This window comes from Protomyctophum parallelum, assembly GCF_964188405.1.
Source record: "Protomyctophum parallelum genome assembly, chromosome: 13".
In the NCBI taxonomy this organism is placed as follows: Eukaryota; Metazoa; Chordata; class Actinopteri; order Myctophiformes; family Myctophidae; genus Protomyctophum; species Protomyctophum parallelum.
The window spans coordinates 5,300,683-5,322,974 of NC_139708.1; the positions used below are offsets into that span (position 1 = coordinate 5,300,683).

The window sequence follows — 22,292 nt, forward strand, 5'->3', positions numbered from 1 at the left end:
AGACGTATTGTACTGTGTGGACCACACTGTGGAGACGTATTGTACTGTGTGTGGACCACACTGTGGAGACGTATTGTACTGTGTGTGGACCACACTGTGGAGACGTATTGTACTGTGTGTGAACCACACTGTGGAGACGTATTGTACTGTGTGTGGACCACACTGTGGAGACGTATTGTACTGTGTGTGGACCACACTGTGGAGACGTATTGTACTGTGTGGACCACACTGTGGACAACAGATTGTTTCCAGCCCAAGATGGCCAGAAGACGTACGTACCACAGGGAAGGGATGGCACAGCATCATCAGCAGCTGGAGCAGAACCTTCTTCCTCACCTCGCCCGGGAACTGGACCAACCCGCAGAAACTGAGACAACATGAGAGACGGCAGCAGAATCAACGGCAGCACCCCAGAACATCCTAGAACAGGTGTTCCCAGAACATCCTAGAACAGGTGTTCCCAGCTCAGGATGACCCAGAACATCCTAGAACAGGTGTTCCCAGCTCAGGATGACCCAGAACATCCTAGAACAGGTGTTCCCAGCTCAGGATGACCCAGAACATCCTAGAACAGGTGTTCCCAGCTCAGGATGACCCAGAACATCCTAGAACAGGTGTTCCCAGCTCAGGATGACCCAGAACATCCTAGAACAGGTGTTCCCAGCTCAGGATGACCCAGAACATCCTAGAACAGGTGTTCCCAGCTCAGGATGACCCAGAACATCCTAGAACAGGTGTTCCCAGCTCAGGATGACCCAGAACATCCTAGAACAGGTGTTCCCAGCTCAGGATGACCAAAAAGAGGAAATATGGTGCCCTCCTGAGACCCAAACTAAATTATTACAAAATCGCCTAATCGCAATAATCTGAGATAATTGCCATGATAGTCATAATAGTTTCCATGTTGAAAAAAGTTCATATATTAAAAGAAAATATATATAAGTATAAAAAATAGAAGACCTACATTTTAAACTTGTAGATCTATTTCCACTATTCATATAATTGTGTAATTAATTTGTTATATCTGCCTAAACACCTTTTGTTTACGGAGCCTAAAAGCAAAAAAATGATTGAGTGACAATTAATCGACAAGTTGCATTTCATAATGGTGACAGCCCTGGACTAGTACTAGTGTGTTTATATGCTGAAGGCAGAGCAGAGACACTCACACGTCTATGCAGCAGCGTAGCTTCTGGAAGTCCTTGGACTTCTTGAACTCCTTGCAGAGCGCCAGCAGCTCCACACAGAACCGGTGACTTTGAGGAGACAGGAATAAGACAAACGTTGGCGAGCGTTGAGCTTTCATGCATGGTGAAACTGGTTATGCACATTCTCTCTGAATTAAGAGTCTTAGCTAACATGCAGATGAAGCAGGGAACCCGCCCTCCACTACATATTGTATAAGATTGTGTTGCAGATCAAACGTTTTCATAGATTTCATAGATAGTTGGATGCATGCTAATGTGATTTTTTTTGATAATTACAGTCAATATCAAGAGCTGGAGTTAGCAGAGACTCAAATGTTGAAGTTCTCACTGAGGGTAACAGAGATGGATAGGGATCAGGAATGAGTCCACCCGAGGGACACCCGAGGGACAGCGCATGTCAGAGAGGCCAGACTGAGATGGTTTGGACATGTACAGAGGAGGGATAGTACTGAGTATGGGTACATATTAGTGAGTATCGGTAGAAGGATGCTGACCCCCTGTTGAAGACCCCTGATCTAAGGCTTCGCAAATCAGATTGGTTTCTCAACTGTTTCTCAAAAGAAGATCGCTCGCATTATGACATAGGTGTAAGTAAGCAATGCTTAAATTATACTGTGTTTGTAAGATGATGTCTTCATCAAGCAACACTGTCGTACGACAAGCGTCGCGTTCGAGTGTCCAGACTGAGACGTTGTTAGAAATTTGATTTGCCTGTGGTTCAAATCTGACTGGAAAAAATCAGTTTCCATGTGTTTTCATTGTGCTGTTCAGACTTAAATATAAAAAATCACACTTGTGTGAACTGAGCGTTGCAACTATACTTGAATTGTGATAGTTACTGTCGTCTGTACTGTACCGTACGGTGTACTATAATGTGTACTGTACTCAGAGTACTTTACTCCTGTACTGTACTCTGTACTGTACTGTACAGTACTATTGTAATAGTTATAGTACAGTGTAAAGTTCAACACTTGAAGGTAGGTCACCCAGCGGTATTGTAGCTGTTCATACTTCAAACAGACATACATACATACATACATACATACATACATACATACATACATACATACATACATACATACATACATACATACATACATAAGAAAATTACAAACTGTAACACCCACTGGTCTTAATGAAAGAAGTTGATTTTTATCCCCTTCCTGTTCATTTTTATGTACAATAAATAAATGGTATCCAGGCCTTGCTGTGAACTTTTACTCCTGTTTGGTTTTAGGTTGTTTTATTAATGTCCCTTTTTATATCCATTTTACCATTGGGTTTTAGAGTATGGTTTAGGTATGCGGTCTAGCTTAAACTTGGACTCAGGGGGGTGGACGCCTCTGCCTTGCATAGTCCCCAGTGAATAGGCAGTTGGCCCTTCACTGGTAACCCTATTTTGGCCTCATTGTCTCCACCAGGCCGAAGGCATGTGGGGAGAGTATGTTTTGCACTTCGTCCGTCCGTGTGTCCGTCCGTCCGTCCGTCCGTGTGTCCGTGTGTCCGTGAACAGCTAATCTCGGCCACCGTTAACCCGGTCGATGCCAAATTTTGCACACACACTCCCTGGATGCCAACGATGAACCTCTGCCCCAAACTTTCCAGAACGGCCTGTTATAGCGCCACCAGGAGGCCGCTTTGTGCAAAACAAGTTTTTTCACAGTACACCTACAGATTTTGTCCAAACATCACGCAAATTAGTACACAGTCTCTCTAGAGCCATTCAACGAAACGGGTCTTTCAGATTTCTCAGACTCCATCCTGATTGGTTAAGATTGGCTTCCAAAGTTCACAGGAGTGCTCAGTTTCAAACAAAATGCTGCAAATCATGAACACATCGCGTGATTTCCGTGAAATTGTGCACGCACATTCCCACTAGGCCGAGGACGAAATGCCACATGAACAATTTCAACTCAGCCTCAAGGTGGCGCTATAACTGGCCCAAAAGTGTTTTTACCTCTAACTGCACGGATCTGTGGATAACCTGGTGGAGACCTGTGCCCAGAAGGGCACTTTTTCTAGTTTTAAATATATGAAGGTATTGCGGGCATGGATTTTTACCAAAAAGCCCCCCCTTTTAAAATACATACACACATACATACCTACATAAATACATTTCAGAAGTTTTAGCAGTTTTTAAGGACCCACTTTTAGGCCAGTGCACCAGAGCAAACTCTTGCCTTTTTTTAAACCCTACCCATTCTAACCAAATACATACATACATACATACATACATACATACATACATACATACATACATACATACATACATAGGGACATAAGTGTAGGGACAGACGCGGCCAGCCATTGGAACGGTGTGCACCGCTCAAAAAACAATTTGGTTCCAATCCCAGATAGGACAAATTGGGATTTGGGCTGCCAGTCTCTCACAATACTCACTTGTCCTGGGTTGTGAAGATCTCAAAGCAGCTATTAGCCAGCATCTGATCCAACATCTTCAGCAGAGGAATGGACACCCTATGGGACAGGGGAGAAACTTAGGTTTTGATTGATTGAATACTTTATTAACAGTGTGCAAGAAAAATGGGCACACAAAAGTACAGTTCAATACAGGGTCTGCTAACCCTACCAGTCATGTTCCAGAGGCCTGGTGAGGTCAGCGACGCTACCAGTCATGTTCCAGAGGCCTGGTGAGGTCAGCGACCCTACCAGTCATGTTCCAGAGGCCTGGTGAGGTCAGCGACCCTACCAGTCATGTTCCAGAGGCCTGGTGAGGTCAGCGACGCTACCAGTCATGTCGTGTAACGCCAGGGCTCCACTGGGCGCGTTTGGGCACGTTGCATCACGCGTGCGTGCGTCAAAAAACAAACCGGTTCAATTTTATGGTGACGGAGACGCGACGCAACGCGGGCAGTGGAGCCACCCTCCATTGATTAAAAGGGCACATTCCCGACACTGACGGAGACGCAGACGCAGACGTGACGCAGACGCGCCCAGTGGAGCCCTGGCGTAAATCAGGGGTTCCCAACCTTTATATTGTGACGGACCGGCTGATAGTTCATAAAATGTCCACGGAACGGCACCACGAACATCTTCCACGTTCTCATGGAAGACAGTTGACTTGATAGTTCATAAAATGTCCACGGACCGGCACCACGAACATCTTCCACGTTCTCATGGAAGACAGTTGACTTGATAGTTCATAAAATGTCCACGGACCGGCACCACGAACATCTTCCACGTTCTCATGGAAGACAGTTGACTTGATAGTTCATAAAATGTCCACGGACCGGCACCACGAACATCTTCCACGTTCTCATGGAAGACAGTTGACTTGACTGGCCCTTAAATAGGCTACCCGCTGCTATAGGCCTATTATTTTTATATCATTGACCTAAATGGCGTTATATCATTATCAACAATGATAGTATGATTTATTTAAAAAAAGAAAAGGATTAGGCTTATGTCCACAATCAGAAGCGTTTTCAAAGAGATGAAATAATAGATAGATTGTATAGGATACAAAGGAAGCCTGAAAGGCAAAGCATTTGCATTCCAATGGGTGATTGAGCGTCGCGCTCTACGCGCAACGACCAATCAGGTCTGGTGTTTGTCCTCTCTCTTTTCTCAGTGTTTTCAAATGGATTTTTATATTTTTATGGAATTCCCCTCTCGCGGTCCAGTGGCACGTGTCCCGTGGAACGGCACCGGTCCGCGTACCGGTGGTTGGGAACCTCTGGTGTAAATGACAATCCATGACTAATTCTGGAGTGTGTGGTAGATATTCTATATGAAAACACGGTTCCCTCTAGAACACACTGAAGTTCAAGTAGAATAAACCGTAACCCACTGCTTTCTTGGTTTTGGTATAGGCAACAAAATGGTTTTGGTTAAAACTGTCAGTGCATCTTACTGCTAATTGCTGAGGACCCGTTAATACACTCAAGGCCGTGACATCTTGTATGAATACATCTTGTAAAATACTGTATCATGGTTGCAGGCATTTAAAATTACCATACCAGTCTAATTTTGACTTCTTGCCATTAGCAGATATTGCAGTTCTTCACAAGGGATCCCTAGGGGGTCCTCAGAGATACTGCAGGGGGGGGCCGCCAAATCTTTGTGTCATTATAGGGACTTTATTTAAAAAATGAATACATTAAGCAGGCGTTGTGAGCTTGTAGATCAGCTATTTTTTGTTGAAGGGGTTTGGTGTACAGGGAAAAAAGAGCAGAGCAAGCCATAGGTCAAGTTTAAAAAGTTGAGGGTTTAAGGGTTTATATGTCTGAAAACACACATTTAACATGAATCCAATATGTAGTGGGGGTCCCTGCTTCAGCTAAGGGGTCCTTGGCCTGAAAAAACCCTGATGTAGTGTACCGTGTGTGTGTGTGTGTGTGTGTGTGTGTGTGTGTGTGTGTGTGTGTGTGTGTGTGTGTGTGTGTGTGTGTGTGTGTGTGTGTGTGTGTGTGTGTGTGTGTGTGTGTGTGTGTGTGTGCGCGCGTGTACCTGTCATTGCGGATGTTGTCTCTGAAGATGCTCAGTAGTGTGTCTCCAAACTGTCCCAGAGCAGTGGGGTCTTGCTGGATGCCTTTCAGATGATCAAACAGTGACTGGGAGGAAAATCGCACCTGAAGAAAGCAGAGCAGGAAAGTTACAACCACTTGATTTCAACATAATTTTGAAAAGCTCCTAGCATGCCGTGACACGTTACGTTGTGAGCTTGTAGATCTGCCATTTCCAAACAGTTCAATAGCAGCGGGAGCAACCTAGAGGTTAGGGAAACAGATCTACGGACTGGAACACCCATTGGTTTCATAGAAAAGCACACTGGGACACTGACGCACACGTTCAGTGATAGTAACACACAACACCGCCTCGACAACCTACGTAAGCACGGTAAGACGACACTATGCACTTCTGAGAAATAGAACCAGCAATATCGCACTTGAACATCAGAGTGATCCGTCAGTGAGATCAGATATGTCGTAACGCGGTGGGAAGAAGACAAACTCATGACTGCTGTTGAAGGTGGAGTTGAGGGTGCGACGCAGGACTCAACAGTCAACACACAGTGAAATCATCAGTGATAAAAGGTGTACAGGTTAATTAATTTCTCACATTTTGTGTACACACGACACAGGTTGCATTCTCACATTAGAATGTGCGTGGGTGTGTGTGGGCCCATACACACTAGGACCAGTGTGAGACAAATTGTTGTTTATGTCATACGTATGTACATACATTCAAGCAACGCTATTTTTTATTTGGAATGAGGTTTATTTTGCACTGCGACTAAAGGCATCAACCTGCATGAATGAAGAATGTGGGTAATACCCGGCCCCCGGATGTGTAAAGAACTTAAGAATGGTCATTTCACACCCAGGGATGCATTGTTTTGGCACAGTTTTCCCTTTCAACGCCCTGTCCTAACTTATGAGTCAACTCACTGTGATGGTCTATCTGGGAAAGGCTAGGGGAGAATGAGGAGGTGAACACTAGAATACAGACAGATTGCCCCCTGGGGAATATATGTATAGCCTGTTGGCAGATGAGCTCAGCTTTACAGATCTCACTGCAACCATTAGAGGCTTTTACCTTATTTTTCTTTATTATATCCACAAACGCTAGAGTTTAAAAATAGTTAATCGTACAAAGTACAAATTTGAGGTACTTTTACTTTCTTAAATTATTTCCAATTTTCAATACTTACTTCTACTCCACGTCTCAGAGGCAAATAATGTACTTTTATTTGAAAACTTAGTTAAAAAACTAGTTACTTTGTAGATTTTGTTTATCATTACAAAACATACATTAACCACTTTAGCCCTATACATTTCGGTGATTTGAAAATAGCCGATCTACAAGATCACAATGTGTCGTGATGCGACGCATTGTGAGCTTGTAGAACTGCTATTTTCAAAAGATCTTTAGACATTTTACATATTTGAGAACTTGTGAAACGGAACATTCTGGTTACTTTCTACTTCTGGTACTTTAAGTACAATTCCATACCAATACTTTTGTACTTTTTCTCCTAAATGTCCCCACCACTGACTGAGGAGGAGGAGGAGAGACCACTGGTTGCCCCCCCCCTGTTCTGGGGCCTCCTCCAGACTGCGTTCTTTAATGTAGAGTGACGGGAGCGCAGCAGGGTCAGGAGTGGGAAGCTGCTGACATGCTCTTTAGAAGTGGCCATTCATCATCAATGCAAGTCACCGTTTCAGATGGGGAAACGCTGGCTTCAGATCCATTGGTTATGGATGAGCCCCTCAGTCTTTTGAAGTTTAACCCACGGACACCATATTGTTCACAAGGGGGAGCGGAGATAGGGTCAGAGTCATAATTATACAACCTGATATGTGCGCGTGCTTTCAATAATTCTGAGAAAGTGAAGCTTTCTTGGGACAAAAAGTATATTTATGTGTAGAGCTTGGAATAGACTACACATAAGTCTAAACTCTGGCTCCACCTATTGGTTCAAACCCCAAAACAACAGTAAGCCTGGATAATTGTTAGCATTATTGCACTTGTTCTAGTATCACATTTTTGGGTAAAAGAAAACAGAAAGAAATATTATCCAAGGCAATAAACTATGAACATAAATTAAACCTAGGATAAATAAATCACTGCCGTACATGAAATCTGAGCATTTCAGCGTCATTTAAGATTGTATTTCGACTAAAACAAAAACATTTTGCAGTCCATAATTTATTGCTTTGGAACCCAAATAACAAAGACATTATTCAGTGTCAATATCACAGGAGAAAGGAAAGCTCATTATTATAATATCCGTTCTATCAAGCCCACCAATAGATCCTGTTTGGGTTGGCATTATACCGGCAGTCCGCAGTGAGTCATTTCGTCGACTACCTTTTTTCAATGACGAAAACGAAATTATTTTCAGCACGCAAGTGTAAAACCAGCCACTCAGGTGCGCCAAAACACATTTCTGTTGATAAATTCAACCATAGATTTAGGCGACTAAAATCTTATAAACTAGACTAGACTAAAAACGACTACGACTAAACAAAAGGAAATTAAACATTTATTCAAAAGTCTATGACTCCGTCATAGCACTTACCCTAACCCCTTAGATAGCATTTCTGTTGGCTTAGATAGCATTTGACACAGACTTATAGCATGTTATGTAGACAGCACTATAATTGTATTGTATATAGTCATAGCACGCCATAGTACATATGTATAGTTTATATGTATAGTGTATGTATAGTTTCATTATATAGATATTCCACTGTTACTTTCTTAGCTTACGCATGTTTCATGATAAATACTTTTATGTGATGTATTCCCATGCTTTTGTTCTTGCTTAAATGTAAGTCGCTCTGGATTAAGAGCGTCTGCTAAATGCCTAAATTGTAAATTGTAAATTGTCATGCCTCCCACCGACACGGTGAGACCCAGCAGCAGGGTGTGTGTGTGTGTGTGTGTGTGTGTGTGCAGTCGTACGACTCGTACCGTGGACTCTGTGATGCCTCCCACAGACACGGTGAGGCCCAGCAGGGCGTGGTACTGGTAACGAGGCAGTCTCAGCAGCTGGGTGATGTGGGGGAAGGCCTGAGACGGGGCGTTCCAGTTCAGACTGACGGACGTCTCACTTGAAAAAAAGAAAAGAAAATCTAATTTTATAAGTTGAAACATGTGACTTTCTGACACCTTAATTGAAGATTATGTCTTTGTTATTTGGATTCCAAAGCAATAAATTATGGACTGCAAAATGTTTTTGTATCAGACTATACATTTATGTCAGATTTGTGAGTATACAGTATATACCCCTTGTTGTAAACTTAAATTCAATGAAACTTTCAGGATAAGATACGTTACCATAATGTAGACCTATCCTGAAAGTTTGTATTGGTTGTTGATGCTTGTTATTTTGACCATTCATGTACTGAACCACACCATTTTTAAGTTGATTGGTCAATATCTTCAAACATGTAAATAAGATAAACACGTTTTATGTCGGTTTTGATAAGCTGGCTCCAATAATGAGCCATACACACACATAACATATGACCTGTGGTTTAGGGGCAGGTGTCAAAAATGTGTTTTTCATGTATTTCAATGTATAAGAACAGTAAGAACAGACAACAGACTTGGTACAGACAAATGTGTAAAGTGTACTCACAGCATCATAGGAATAAAGACCTTTCAAAGTTCAAATTATTGATCTTTAAGTATAAAGTGCACTAGTCTCGACTACCTTACAGGCGAGGCGTACTGTATGCAAAGGCTACATTTATGTAATTTAGATAGCATTTTATGTAGACATAGCACTGTATGAGTGTATACTCATAGTTTCATTGTACAGATATTCTACTGTAAGACGGATATTAGGTTCGTAGCTTACTTATACATTGTAATTTGTTGTGCAAGTAATGTGCACAACAATCAATAATTGTCTCTACCGTTTATATGTGGGAACTTGTGGAAAATGTGGCAGATGGAAAAAGTCTGCATAAAAATAGTGTTAAAAAACAAAACACAGTGAGCACAATGACAGTGAGTCAACGTGGTTGTCTCAAGTCACCGACAAATGTAAAGCTTATTTGTGTTCACTCGCAGGCCCCTTTTCACAGCCCTCTGCCAACACTGATGACTTAAATAGCAGTTTTGAAGGTACAACGTTTAAAAGACAAACTTGGTTAAAACAAAAACCTGACCAGTGAGCCAGGTGGCGCTGAGCCCACGGATGTATAAAGAAGGCTTAACCACTGACATGTGAATAATGGCAGACTGCCGATAATACCACACGGTCACACACACACCAAAAGGAGTGGCAGAGAGAGAGTCTAACTCACACAGGGAAGATGTCCAGCAGCTCCTCCCGGTGGGGGATGTGAGGCACTGCAGGCTCCGTGCTGTGGAGGAGCTGCAGAAAGATGGTGCCGGCGTGCGCTCTGTAGCGGTCGATCTTTTCGGCCGCCTGCTGGGCCAGGCAGCGCATCATGCACTGTACACTGCAAACAGGACAGTATGGGATGAATACATATTACACTGCAAACAGGACAGTATGGGATGAATACATATTATACTGCAAACAGGACAGTATGGGATGAATACATATTACACTGCAAACAGGACAGTATGGGATGAATACATATTACACTGCAGACAGGACAGTATGGGATGAATACATATTATACTGCAAACAGGACAGTATGGGATGAATACATATTACACTGCAAACAGGACAGTATGGGATGAATACATATTACACTGCAAACAGGACAGTATGGGATGAATACATATTACACTGCAAACAGGACAGAATGGGATGAATACATATTACACTGCAAACAGGACAGTATGGGATGAATACATATTACACTGCAAACAGGACAGTATGGGATGAATACATATTACACTGCAAACAGGACAGTATGGGATGAATACATATTACACTGCAAACAGGACAGTATGGGATGAATACATATTACACTGCAAACAGGACAGTATGGGATGAATACATATTACACTGCAGACAGGACAGTATGGGATGAATACATATTTCACTGCAAACAGGACAGTATGGGATGAATACATATTACACTGCAAACAGGACAGTATGGGATGAATACATATTACACTGCAGACAGGACAGTATGGGATGAATACATATTTCACTGCAGACAGGACAGTATGGGATGAATACATATTACACTGCAAACAGGACAGTATGGGATGAATACATATTACACTGCAAACAGGACAGTATGGGATGAATACATATTACACTGCAAACAGGACAGTATGGGATGAATACATATTACACTGCAAACAGGACAGTATGGGATGAATACATATTACACTGCAAACAGGACAGTATGGGATGAATACATATTACACTGCAAACAGGACAGTATGGGATGAATACATATTACACTGCAAACAGGACAGTATGGGATGAATACATATTATACTGCAAACAGGACAGTATGGGATGAATACATATTATACTGCAAACAGGACAGTATGGGATGAATACATATTACACTGCAAACAGGACAGTATGGGATGAATACATATTGCACTGCAAACAGGACAGTATGGGATGAATACATATTACACTGCAAACAGGACAGTATGGGATGAATACATATTACACTGCAAACAGGACAGTATGGGATGAATACATATTACACTGCAAACAGGACAGTATGGGATGAATACATATTACACTGCAAACAGGACAGTATGGGATGAATACATATTATACTGCAAACAGGACAGTATGGGATGAATACATATTACACTGCAAACAGGACAGTATGGGATGAATACATATTATACTGCAAACAGGACAGTATGGGATGAATACATATTATACTGTGTATATATGTATATATATATATATATATATGGGCCAGGCAGCCCATATGAATACATATTACACTGCAAACAGGACAGTATGGGATGAATACATATTACACTGCAAACAGGACAGTATGGGATGAATACATATTACACTGCAAACAGGACAGTATGGGATGAATACATATTATACTGTGTGTATATATATATATACACGCTTTGGAATGACCTGCCTGTGGAGCTGAGGCGAGCAAAATCAGTGTCTTCCTTTAAATCACTTCTAAAAACCGAACCTTACGTTAAGGCCTTTTCTTAGTCGTTCTGCCTCCCTGTAGATATTGCTGTCAGGAAGAAATCACCGACCAAACTCCAAAATGTTCATTTTCCAGAAAATGAAAAATATAACTTTTTCAGGAAATGTTTTGTATATAAATATTTTGAAAACAAAGCATTAATGCCTCATCAAAGTTGTTGTTGTGACTTTATATATTGTCAATTACTTGCATGAGAGGGGAGAGGTGGTGGAGTTAGCCGTTTTAGCAGACAGTTTGAGGGTCCAATGGAGTTAACCCATTCTGACCGGGCACCCATTTTGGTGTCAGCATCATGTTATGCTTTAGCTATTTAAAAATAGCAGATCTACAAGCTCATATCGCGCCACCGAGTGGCGCGATACGAGCTTGTAGGTCTGCTATTTTTGAAAAATCGAAGAGCGACTGACATTTCTAGAATCTGATCTCAGGTCAGAATGGGTTAATCAGACCAGTGTGTGTCCAGTGGAAACCTCAGATGAATCTGATCTCAGGTCAGAATGGGTTAAGGTGTATAAATGAATTCATTATCATTATATTAGAAGTAGGGATGTCCAATATTATCGGCCTCCCGATATTATCGACATTATATTATAGGCATGAAAATTAATATTGGAGTTCTTACTGTATGGTACAGTGAAATGTGAGCCTACCATAATCACAGTAATCCATAATATTATATATATTCTATACTTAGTAACTAAGTACATTTACTTTAATTGAGTATTTCCAATTTCCAATACTTTTACTTCTACTCCACTACGTCTCAGAGGCAACTATTGTATTTTACTCCACTACATTTATTTGAAAACCTTAGTTACAAGTGACTTTTATTATTACAAAATACAAATCATACATTATACTTCAGCCCTATATTTCGGCCATTTGAAAATAGCAGATCTACAAGCTCACAATGTGTTGCAATGCGACACATTGTGAGCTTGAAAACTTGAAATGAGACATTCAGCATAATAAGTCATTTTACTTTTGGTACTTTAAGTACATTTTGATACCAATACTTTTGTACTTTTACTCAAGTACATGTTGAATTTACTTGTAACGATCACTTCTATATTGCAGTATTTATTTATACTTGTACTAAGTACTTTTTCCACCACTGGAAAAAGCCTGTCCGCAATATCGGAAATTAGGAGTTGGACAATATCGGGATATCGGTAAAAAAGTCAATATCGGACATCCCTAACCTAATTAGAAGGTACAAGGAGCAATAAGAAGAGCCCAGTTGCACGTGCTTGTATCTCGCACCGTTAAATCAAGACTCCCCGAGGCAATGAACAAAGAACAAGTCAGAGATTGCTCAACTCTAGATTTACTGTGCTCCACCGCTGGTGCTTTGATTATTAACAAAGCTTATTTTTTATTTAAGGCGTGACACTTGGTTGAAAAAGAGCCAGCTAATTTTAGATTGAAGTTCAGCGCCTCTTACTCACAGGTCAGGAGAGAGCAGCTCTGGAGCGTTGTTGACCACCAACAGGGTGACGTCCAACAGACTGGACATGGCTGCCTCTCTCACCCTGCGGGCAGACAGACAGAGACATGAGTGGGTTGCATCCTGGGGGTCTGCAGACTGAAGGCTCAAACATAGTCTGGATTTTCAACATGACGTCACTGAGCCGCGGTGAAGAGCAAACCACCGCCACCGCTCCAGCCCTTCTCTCTGTTTCTACTCACCACCGCTCAACGTTATTTCAGCTCCGGTGGTCAGCTCACCACCGGAGCGGTGGTCACCTTACCACCGAAAATCCAGACTATGAATAGGCCTTTAGACACAATCCATCATCATCCTGGTGTGTCTGCAGACTGAGACACAATCCATCATCAACATGCATCCATTCCATACCATAGGTCAGTGGTTCCCAAACATTTTAGCCTGTGACCCAAATAGAGAAATTTGATGTCTCCCTGGGACCCAAACTAGTGAAAATAGCAGATCTACAAGCTCATAACGTTGCGAGCTTGTTACAGTTCAGCTAGTTTCACTACTTAAAACATTTGTTTCCTAATTTATGGACTTTGATTTCTTCATGAAATTACTGAAAACAATCATTGAATTAAAATGTTTTTTTTTCTTTTTAGAATAATTAGATAATTCAAAACAACATAAATAAAGGGACCCATAAAAATGTGTCCACGACCCGCAAACCCACTGTTTGGGAAACAGTGCTATAGGTTATACATTCATAATATACAGTAAGCAGCAACGTCCCTGAGTTTAATATACACCCCTAACTTCGCCATCATCCCCCCCGACACCGTCATTCTAGTCTAAATACAGCGATTTGGATAACGCAAATATGCTGTGTGGTGTGGTGGCTGCGGGGCACAATTTGTTTGTGTGAAATGCTAATCAGGGCACTCGTTCAGAACTGTTGGGCAACGTCGCTCACTCCCAACCGAACAGGTGGAGACAGGTGCATGTGTGCTGCACGATCAATGGAGCAGTGCTTTATTGGCTTGGTGGAAGAACATGTTTTAAGGTGAACGGCAACAGAGAGCGCCTAGGGGGACATGTGTGGTATGTGCCCTCACAGCATGATGTGTGTATGGATCCAACCTGGGAAGCAAACGTCTGACTTATACTTTGTCCAACGACGGGTGTCGCACAGCAAAGAAATATCAGATGCAACACGCTGTGAGCTTGTAGATGTGCTATTTCTGAGCGGTGCCTAACCGTTCCAATGACTGGCCCCGTGTTTGTTTATGTATGTCTGTCTGTCTGGAGTGTTGTTGAGCAGCAGCTCAGTTCACACGGGTGTGATGTTTGGCATAAGAGAGAGAGAGAGAAAGGAAGGGAGAGCCTGACGGACTGTGTAGACAAACAGGAGGTGAAGAAGTGATTATTAAAGACAGGAGGGAAAAGCAGCCCATCCCAAAATGGAGAGACAAGTGACAAGCCAGGTGACATTCCTATGAGCAGGTAAGCATGGCCCCGGGGCAGGTGTGATGTCCCCAACTCCCCATGGCCCTGTAGGGTGGAGGGATGGACACACACACACACACACACACACACACACAGGATTCTTTCTGGCGGGACATTCCATTTCCTCAAAGCATTACGACAAATGATAGTGAGTGATTTGTTTATTGGTGTGTGTGTGTGTGTGTGTGTGTGTGTGTGTGTGTGCATTGACGACGGTCAGAGGTGTCTCACCAGGCCCCCACATCCCCTCTGCTGTCTATGGTGTAGTCGTCAATGCCGCCGAGCAGGGCTCTGTACACGCCTGCTACATTCTCCACACAGACTGCGGAGTCTGAGGACCCATTGGCCTGCACACCTGCTGTCAAGCACACTCTGAGAGACAGAGAGAAAGACAGACAGACAGACAGACAGACAATAAGGGAGACATTAACTAATACTTTGGCTAATATTCCATAAAATCTCAACCTGTCCATATGTCCATTATATCATCATATAAAACATTATTTTGGGAATACACAGTAGCAATCATGTTAATAAGCCAAGCCTCCCGAAAGAACACGGAAAAGGTGCGCAAGAAGACATAACAATGTCTGATGGCATGCGCATGCTGGCAAAATGAGGACTTCTACTCAAAGAAGCGTGGACAAAGAGAGTGAGGGAAAGTGTGGTGGACAGACGTGTCATTCAGGTCCTGCAGGTATGGGCAGGTGGCTGTTTATTTTAGCCTTACGAGCAGCACCTGAATTGAGCGCATAAGCCACCAGACACACAAGATGTGGGTGGGCACTAGGCATGGGAACTGCAGAGGACTGTGTGGGATATATGTACGTGTGAGACAGGCCGAAAGTGGACAACATAGCTGCAAATTCAGAACCACTTAACCCATTCAGGCCTGACGTCGAAAAAAAATAAAAAAGTTTTCTAAATCATGACAATTTTCAGAAAGATTTGAGGCACATTTTAACGATTTTTCAAAAAATAGCAGACCTACAAGTTCATAGCGCACATTTGATGCACTATTATTTCCCACTGCACAAACCGATTAGCCAAAAATAGCATATCTGTTACAAGCTCACGACGTGTTGCAATGCAACGCGCAGTGAGCTTGTAGATCTTGTACTGTAGAAAGTAAGTAAAATGGAAAATGGTGCATTTATATAGTGCATTTATCCAAAGCGCTTTACAGAGATTGTGCATTACATTCACACACAGATTCATACACCGATGGCAGAGGATACCATGCAAGGCTTTAACCCATTCTGACCGGGCACCCATTTTGGTGTTGGCATCATGTTATGCTTTAGCTATTGAAAAATAGCAGATCTACAAGCTCATATCGCGCCACCGAGTGGCGCGATACGAGCTTGTAGGTCTGCTATTTTTGAAAAATCTAAAAAAAACGACTGACATTTTTTAAATCTGATCTCAGGTCAGAATGGGTTAATCAGACCAGTGTGTGTCCAGTGGAAACCTCGTATGAATCTGATCTCAGGTCAGAATGGGTTAACCTGCACATCAGGAGCAATTAGAGGCTCAGAACACTTCAGCACTAACTCTGGGGGAGCCCGGGATCGAACTGGGAACCTCACGGTTTTCCCATCCGGCCGTTCTACTGGATAATCTACCCCTGAGCGACTGCCGCCCCATCGTGTGGCTAACTAAAGTGGCATAATAGGTTTTAACCCATTCTGACCTGAGATCAGATTCATACGAGGTTTCCGCCGGACACACACTGGTCCTGATGAACCCATTCTGACCTGAGATCAGATTCTAAAAAATGTCAGTCGTTCTTCGATTTTTCAAAAAATAGCAGACCTACAAGCTCGTATCGCGCCACTCGGTGGCGCGATATGAGCTTGTAGATCTGCTATTTTTAAATAGCTAAAGCATGACGTGATGCTGACACCAAAATGGGTGCCTGGTCAGAATGGGTTAATGCATATTTGGATTATCGCGTTAATATCATTATTCAAAATATCTTCCGTGTCATTTTCATCCCTACTAGAGACACGCGCAGAATGTGGCACTCACTGAGCCATGGCTCTGATGGCATCTCTCCTGGCCTCTGTGAAGCTCACTTCCTTCTGGCTAGCTTTACACGCCTGTTGAAGGCCCTCCAGGATCTAAAAAACAAACATGAACACACACACACACACACCTATCTTATACCTATATACTGTGCAATGAAGACGGGTATACTTGACTTGAGGAAACAACAGTAAACACACCTGCTGCAGTTTGCCAACGATCATGAACCTTGGCAAACAGCCCAGAGCCAGGGCCGAGCCGCAACGAGTCAGCACCACTGGACTCCGCAGCCCTTCAACGTACTGGGACACCAGGACTTCTGCACGCGCGCACACACAGACACAGACACACACACACACACACACACACACACACACACACACACACACACACACACACACACACACACACACACACACACACACACACACACACAAGCTATGTAACTACATCCTCAGTATTCATGTATCCATTTTTCTAAGTATATAAATGTAATGTGGTCTTCCGTATTCCTACTCACCCTGCATTTTAGGGTCAGCTAGGCCCGTCTCTGTCTGGTAGTACTGGACACACAGAGCGGCCAGGGCCGACACCGCTGCATCCTAACAGAGACAGGAAGACAAACCCTTTAAACCAGACCCGAGGCCAATTCTACAAATGTCAGTTTCAGTTTTAAAAAATTCAGTTTTCTGAAAATGTATGTTTGCTATGATCAGTGGACATGCATCTTGCACCCATTTTCACGATTTTTTTAAATAGCATAGCAAGTATAAAATAATGGTTAAAGTGATTCAAATCTAAAATGACAGATGATTTCCCTGTTGTAATGGGGTTAAGTACAGAAACACCACAGTGGACATGCAGGGATGGGGTTAACAGAAACATCACAGTGGACATGCAGGGATGGGGTTAAGTACAGAAACACCACAGTGGACATGCAGGGATGGGGTTAAGTACAGAAACACCACAGTGGACATGCAGGGATGGGGTTAAGTACAGAAACACCACAGTGGACATGCAGGGATGGGGTTAAGTACAGAAACATCACAGTGGACATGCAGGGATGGGGTTAAGTACAGAAACATCACAGTGGACATGCAGGGATGGGGTTAACAGAAACACCACAGTGGACATGCAGGGATGGGGTTAAGTACAGAAACATCACAGTGGACATGCAGGGATGGGGTTAAGTACAGAAACACCACAGTGGACATGCAGGGATGGGGTTAAGTACAGAAACATCACAGTGGACATGCAGGGATGGGGTTAACAGAAACATCACAGTGGACATGCAGGGATGGGGTTAAGTACAGAAACATCACAGTGGACATGCAGGGATGGGGTTAAGTACAGAAACACCACAGTGGACATGCAGGGATGGGGTTAAGTACAGAAACACCACAGTGGACATGCAGGGATGGGGTTAAGTACAGAAACACCACAGTGGACATGCAGGGATGGGGTTAAGTACAGAAACACCACAGTGGACATGCAGGGATGGGGTTAAGTACAGAAACACCACAGTGGACATGCAGGGATGGGGTTAAGTACAGAAACACCACAGTGGACATGCAGGGATGGGGTTAAGTACAGAAACATCACAGTGGACATGCAGGGATGGGGTTAACAGAAACACCACAGTGGACATGCAGGGATGGGGTTAAGTACAGAAACACCACAGTGGACATGCAGGGATGGGGTTAACAGAAACATCACAGTGGACATGCAGGGATGGGGTTAAGTACAGAAACATCACAGTGGACATGCAGGGATGGGGTTAAGTACAGAAACATCACAGTGGACATGCAGGGATGGGGTTAAGTACAGAAACACCACAGTGGACATGCAGGGATGGGGTTAAGTACAGAAACATCACAGTGGACATGCAGGGATGGGGTTAAGTACAGAAACACCACAGTGGACATGCAGGGATGGGGTTAAGTACAGAAACATCACAGTGGACATGCAGGGATGGGGTTAACAGAAACATCACAGTGGACATGCAGGGATGGGGTTAAGTACAGAAACACCACAGTGGACATGCAGGGATGGGGTTAAGTACAGAAACACCACAGTGGACATGCAGGGATGGGGTTAAGTACAGAAACACCACAGTGGACATGCAGGGATGGGGTTAACAGAAACACCACAGTGGACATGCAGGGATGGGGTTAACAGAAACATCACAGTGGACATGCAGGGATGGGGTTAAGTACAGAAACACCACAGTGGACATGCAGGGATGGGGTTAAGTACAGAAACACCACAGTGGACATGCAGGGATGGGGTTAACAGAAACACCACAGTGGACATGCAGGGATGGGGTTAACAGAAACATCACAGTGGACATGCAGGGATGGGGTTAAGTACAGAAACACCACAGTGGACATGCAGGGATGGGGTTAAGTACAGAAACACCACAGTGGACATGCAGGGATGGGGTTAACAGAAACATCACAGTGGACATGCAGGGATGGGGTTAAGTACAGAAACACCACAGTGGATATGCAGGGATGGGGTTAAGTACAGAAACACCACAGTGGACATGCAGGGATGGGGTTAACAGAAACATCACAGTGGACATGCAGGGATGGGGTTAAGTACAGAAACATCACAGTGGACATGCAGGGATGGGGTTAACAGAAACATCACAGTGGACATGCAGGGATGGGGTTAACAGAAACATCACAGTGGACATGCAGGGATGGGGTTAAGTACAGAAACACCACAGTGGACATGCAGGGATGGGGTTAAGTACAGAAACATCACAGTGGACATGCAGGGATGGGGTTAACAGAAACATCACAGTGGACATGCAGGGATGGGGTTAAGTACAGAAACATCACAGTGGACATGCAGGGATGGGGTTAAGTACAGAAACATCACAGTGGACATGCAGGGATGGGGTTAAGTACAGAAACACCACAGTGGACATGCAGGGATGGGGTTAACAGAAACATCACAGTGGACATGCAGGGATGGGGTTAAGTACAGAAACACCACAGTGGATATGCAGGGATGGGGTTAAGTACAGAAACACCACAGTGGACATGCAGGGATGGGGTTAACAGAAACATCACAGTGGACATGCAGGGATGGGGTTAAGTACAGAAACATCACAGTGGACATGCAGGGATGGGGTTAACAGAAACATCACAGTGGACATGCAGGGATGGGGTTAACAGAAACATCACAGTGGACATGCAGGGATGGGGTTAACAGAAACATCACAGTGGACATGCAGGGATGGGGTTAACAGAAACATCACAGTGGACATGCAGGGATGGGGTTAAGTACAGAAACATCACAGTGGACATGCAGGGATGGGGTTAAGTACAGAAACACCACAGTGGACATGCAGGGATGGGGTTAACAGAAACACCACAGTGGACATGCAGGGATGGGGTTAACAGAAACACCACAGTGGACATGCAGGGATGGGGTTAAGTACAGAAACACCACAGTGGACATGCAGGGATGGGGTTAACAGAAACACCACAGTGGACATGCAGGGATGGGGTTAACAGAAACACCACAGTGGACATGCAGGGATGGGGTTAACAGAAACATCACAGTGGACATGCAGGGATGGGGTTAAGTACAGAAACACCACAGTGGACATGCAGGGATGGGGTTAAGTACAGAAACACCACAGTGGACATGCAGGGATGGGGTTAAGTACAGAAACATCACAGTGGACATGCAGGGATGGGGTTAAGTACAGAAACACCACAGTGGACATGCAGGGATGGGGTTAAGTACAGAAACACCACAGTGGACATGCAGGGATGGGGTTAAGTACAGAAACACCACAGTGGACATGCAGGGATGGGGTTAAGTACAGAAACATCACAGTGGACATGCAGGGATGGGGTTAAGTACAGAAACATCACAGTGGACATGCAGGGATGGGGTTAACAGAAACATCACAGTGGACATGCAGGGATGGGGTTAAGTACAGAAACATCACAGTGGACATGCAGGGATGGGGTTAAGTACAGAAACACCACAGTGGACATGCAGGGATGGGGTTAAGTACAGAAACACCACAGTGGACATGCAGGGATGGGGTTAAGTACAGAAACATCACAGTGGACATGCAGGGATGGGGTTAAGTACAGAAACATCACAGTGGACATGCAGGGATGGGGTTAACAGAAACATCACAGTGGACATGCAGGGATGGGGTTAAGTACAGAAACACCACAGTGGACATGCAGGGATGGGGTTAAGTACAGAAACATCACAGTGGACATGCAGGGATGGGGTTAAGTACAGAAACATCACAGTGGACATGCAGGGATGGGGTTAAGTACAGAAACATCACAGTGGACATGCAGGGATGGGGTTAAGTACAGAAACATCACAGTGGACATGCAGGGATGGGGTTAAGTACAGAAACACCACAGTGGACATGCAGGGATGGGGTTAACAGAAACACCACAGTGGACATGCAGGGATGGGGTTAACAGAAACACCACAGTGGACATGTAGGGATGGGGTTAACAGAAACACCACAGTGGACATGCAGGGATGGGGTTAACAGAAACATCACAGTGGACATGCAGGGATGGGGTTAAGTACAGAAACACCACAGTGGACATGCAGGGATGGGGTTAAGTACAGAAACACCACAGTGGACATGCAGGGATGGGGTTAAGTACAGAAACATCACAGTGGACATGCAGGGATGGGGTTAAGTACAGAAACACCACAGTGGACATGCAGGGATGGGGTTAAGTACAGAAACATCACAGTGGACATGCAGGGATGGGGTTAAGTACAGAAACATCACAGTGGACATGCAGGGATGGGGTTAAGTACAGAAACATCACAGTGGACATGCAGGGATGGGGTTAACAGAAACATCACAGTGGACATGCAGGGATGGGGTTAACAGAAACATCACAGTGGACATGCAGGGATGGGGTTAACAGAAACACCACAGTGGACATGCAGGGATGGGGTTAAGTACAGAAACATCACAGTGGACATGCAGAGATGGGGTTAAGTACAGAAACACCACAGTGGACATGCAGGGATGGGGTTAAGTACAGAAACATCACAGTGGACATGCAGGGATGGGGTTAACAGAAACATCACAGTGGACATGCAGGGATGGGGTTATTCACATACCGTGATGGCATCCCTCGATCCACTGGACACCAGGTGAAGGCTCTTCAGGGTGTCGTCAATCAGCCACTGCCAGTCGGCTGAAAGCCACAGTCACAAGTATTACACGCCTACCCAGCAACCATCACATGGCGATGCGTTGTGAGCAATATAAATTAGTTTAAAGTGTTTAAGTGTTCCTCATTTTGCGGGGAAAGCAAAGCCCAGGAACCCGCTCAACGACCCATGGGGGTTTCTGGGAGCCCACTTTGGGAAACAGTGCCACAAACACTCCTAATTAAACGGGAAAGTAATAATAACTAATAACTCACTGATGATAGGGTCATCCTTGAAAGGCATTTGGGAGAGGGACATCTTTTCTATGAGAGTAAGCAC

The 22,292-nt window shown here is 43.9% G+C and overlaps 1 protein-coding gene across 1 annotated transcript in view; it reads right to left on the reverse strand.

Annotated features, from left to right (window-relative positions):
• tbcd (tubulin folding cofactor D) overlaps positions 1-22,292 on the reverse strand; it is a 76,045-nt gene that overhangs the window by 17,219 nt on the left and 36,534 nt on the right. The window contains exons 24-36 of the mRNA XM_083780514.1: positions 22,229-22,291; positions 21,921-21,997; positions 17,305-17,386; positions 16,985-17,103; positions 16,788-16,879; positions 14,988-15,128; positions 13,267-13,350; positions 9,992-10,150; positions 8,649-8,787; positions 5,679-5,800; positions 3,609-3,686; positions 1,170-1,256; positions 280-367 (exon numbers count right to left, since the gene is read on the reverse strand). Coding sequence (XP_083636640.1) covers positions 280-367; positions 1,170-1,256; positions 3,609-3,686; positions 5,679-5,800; positions 8,649-8,787; positions 9,992-10,150; positions 13,267-13,350; positions 14,988-15,128; positions 16,788-16,879; positions 16,985-17,103; positions 17,305-17,386; positions 21,921-21,997; positions 22,229-22,291 — 1,331 coding nt within the window. The remainder of the gene's footprint in view (positions 1-279; positions 368-1,169; positions 1,257-3,608; positions 3,687-5,678; positions 5,801-8,648; positions 8,788-9,991; positions 10,151-13,266; positions 13,351-14,987; positions 15,129-16,787; positions 16,880-16,984; positions 17,104-17,304; positions 17,387-21,920; positions 21,998-22,228; position 22,292) is intronic.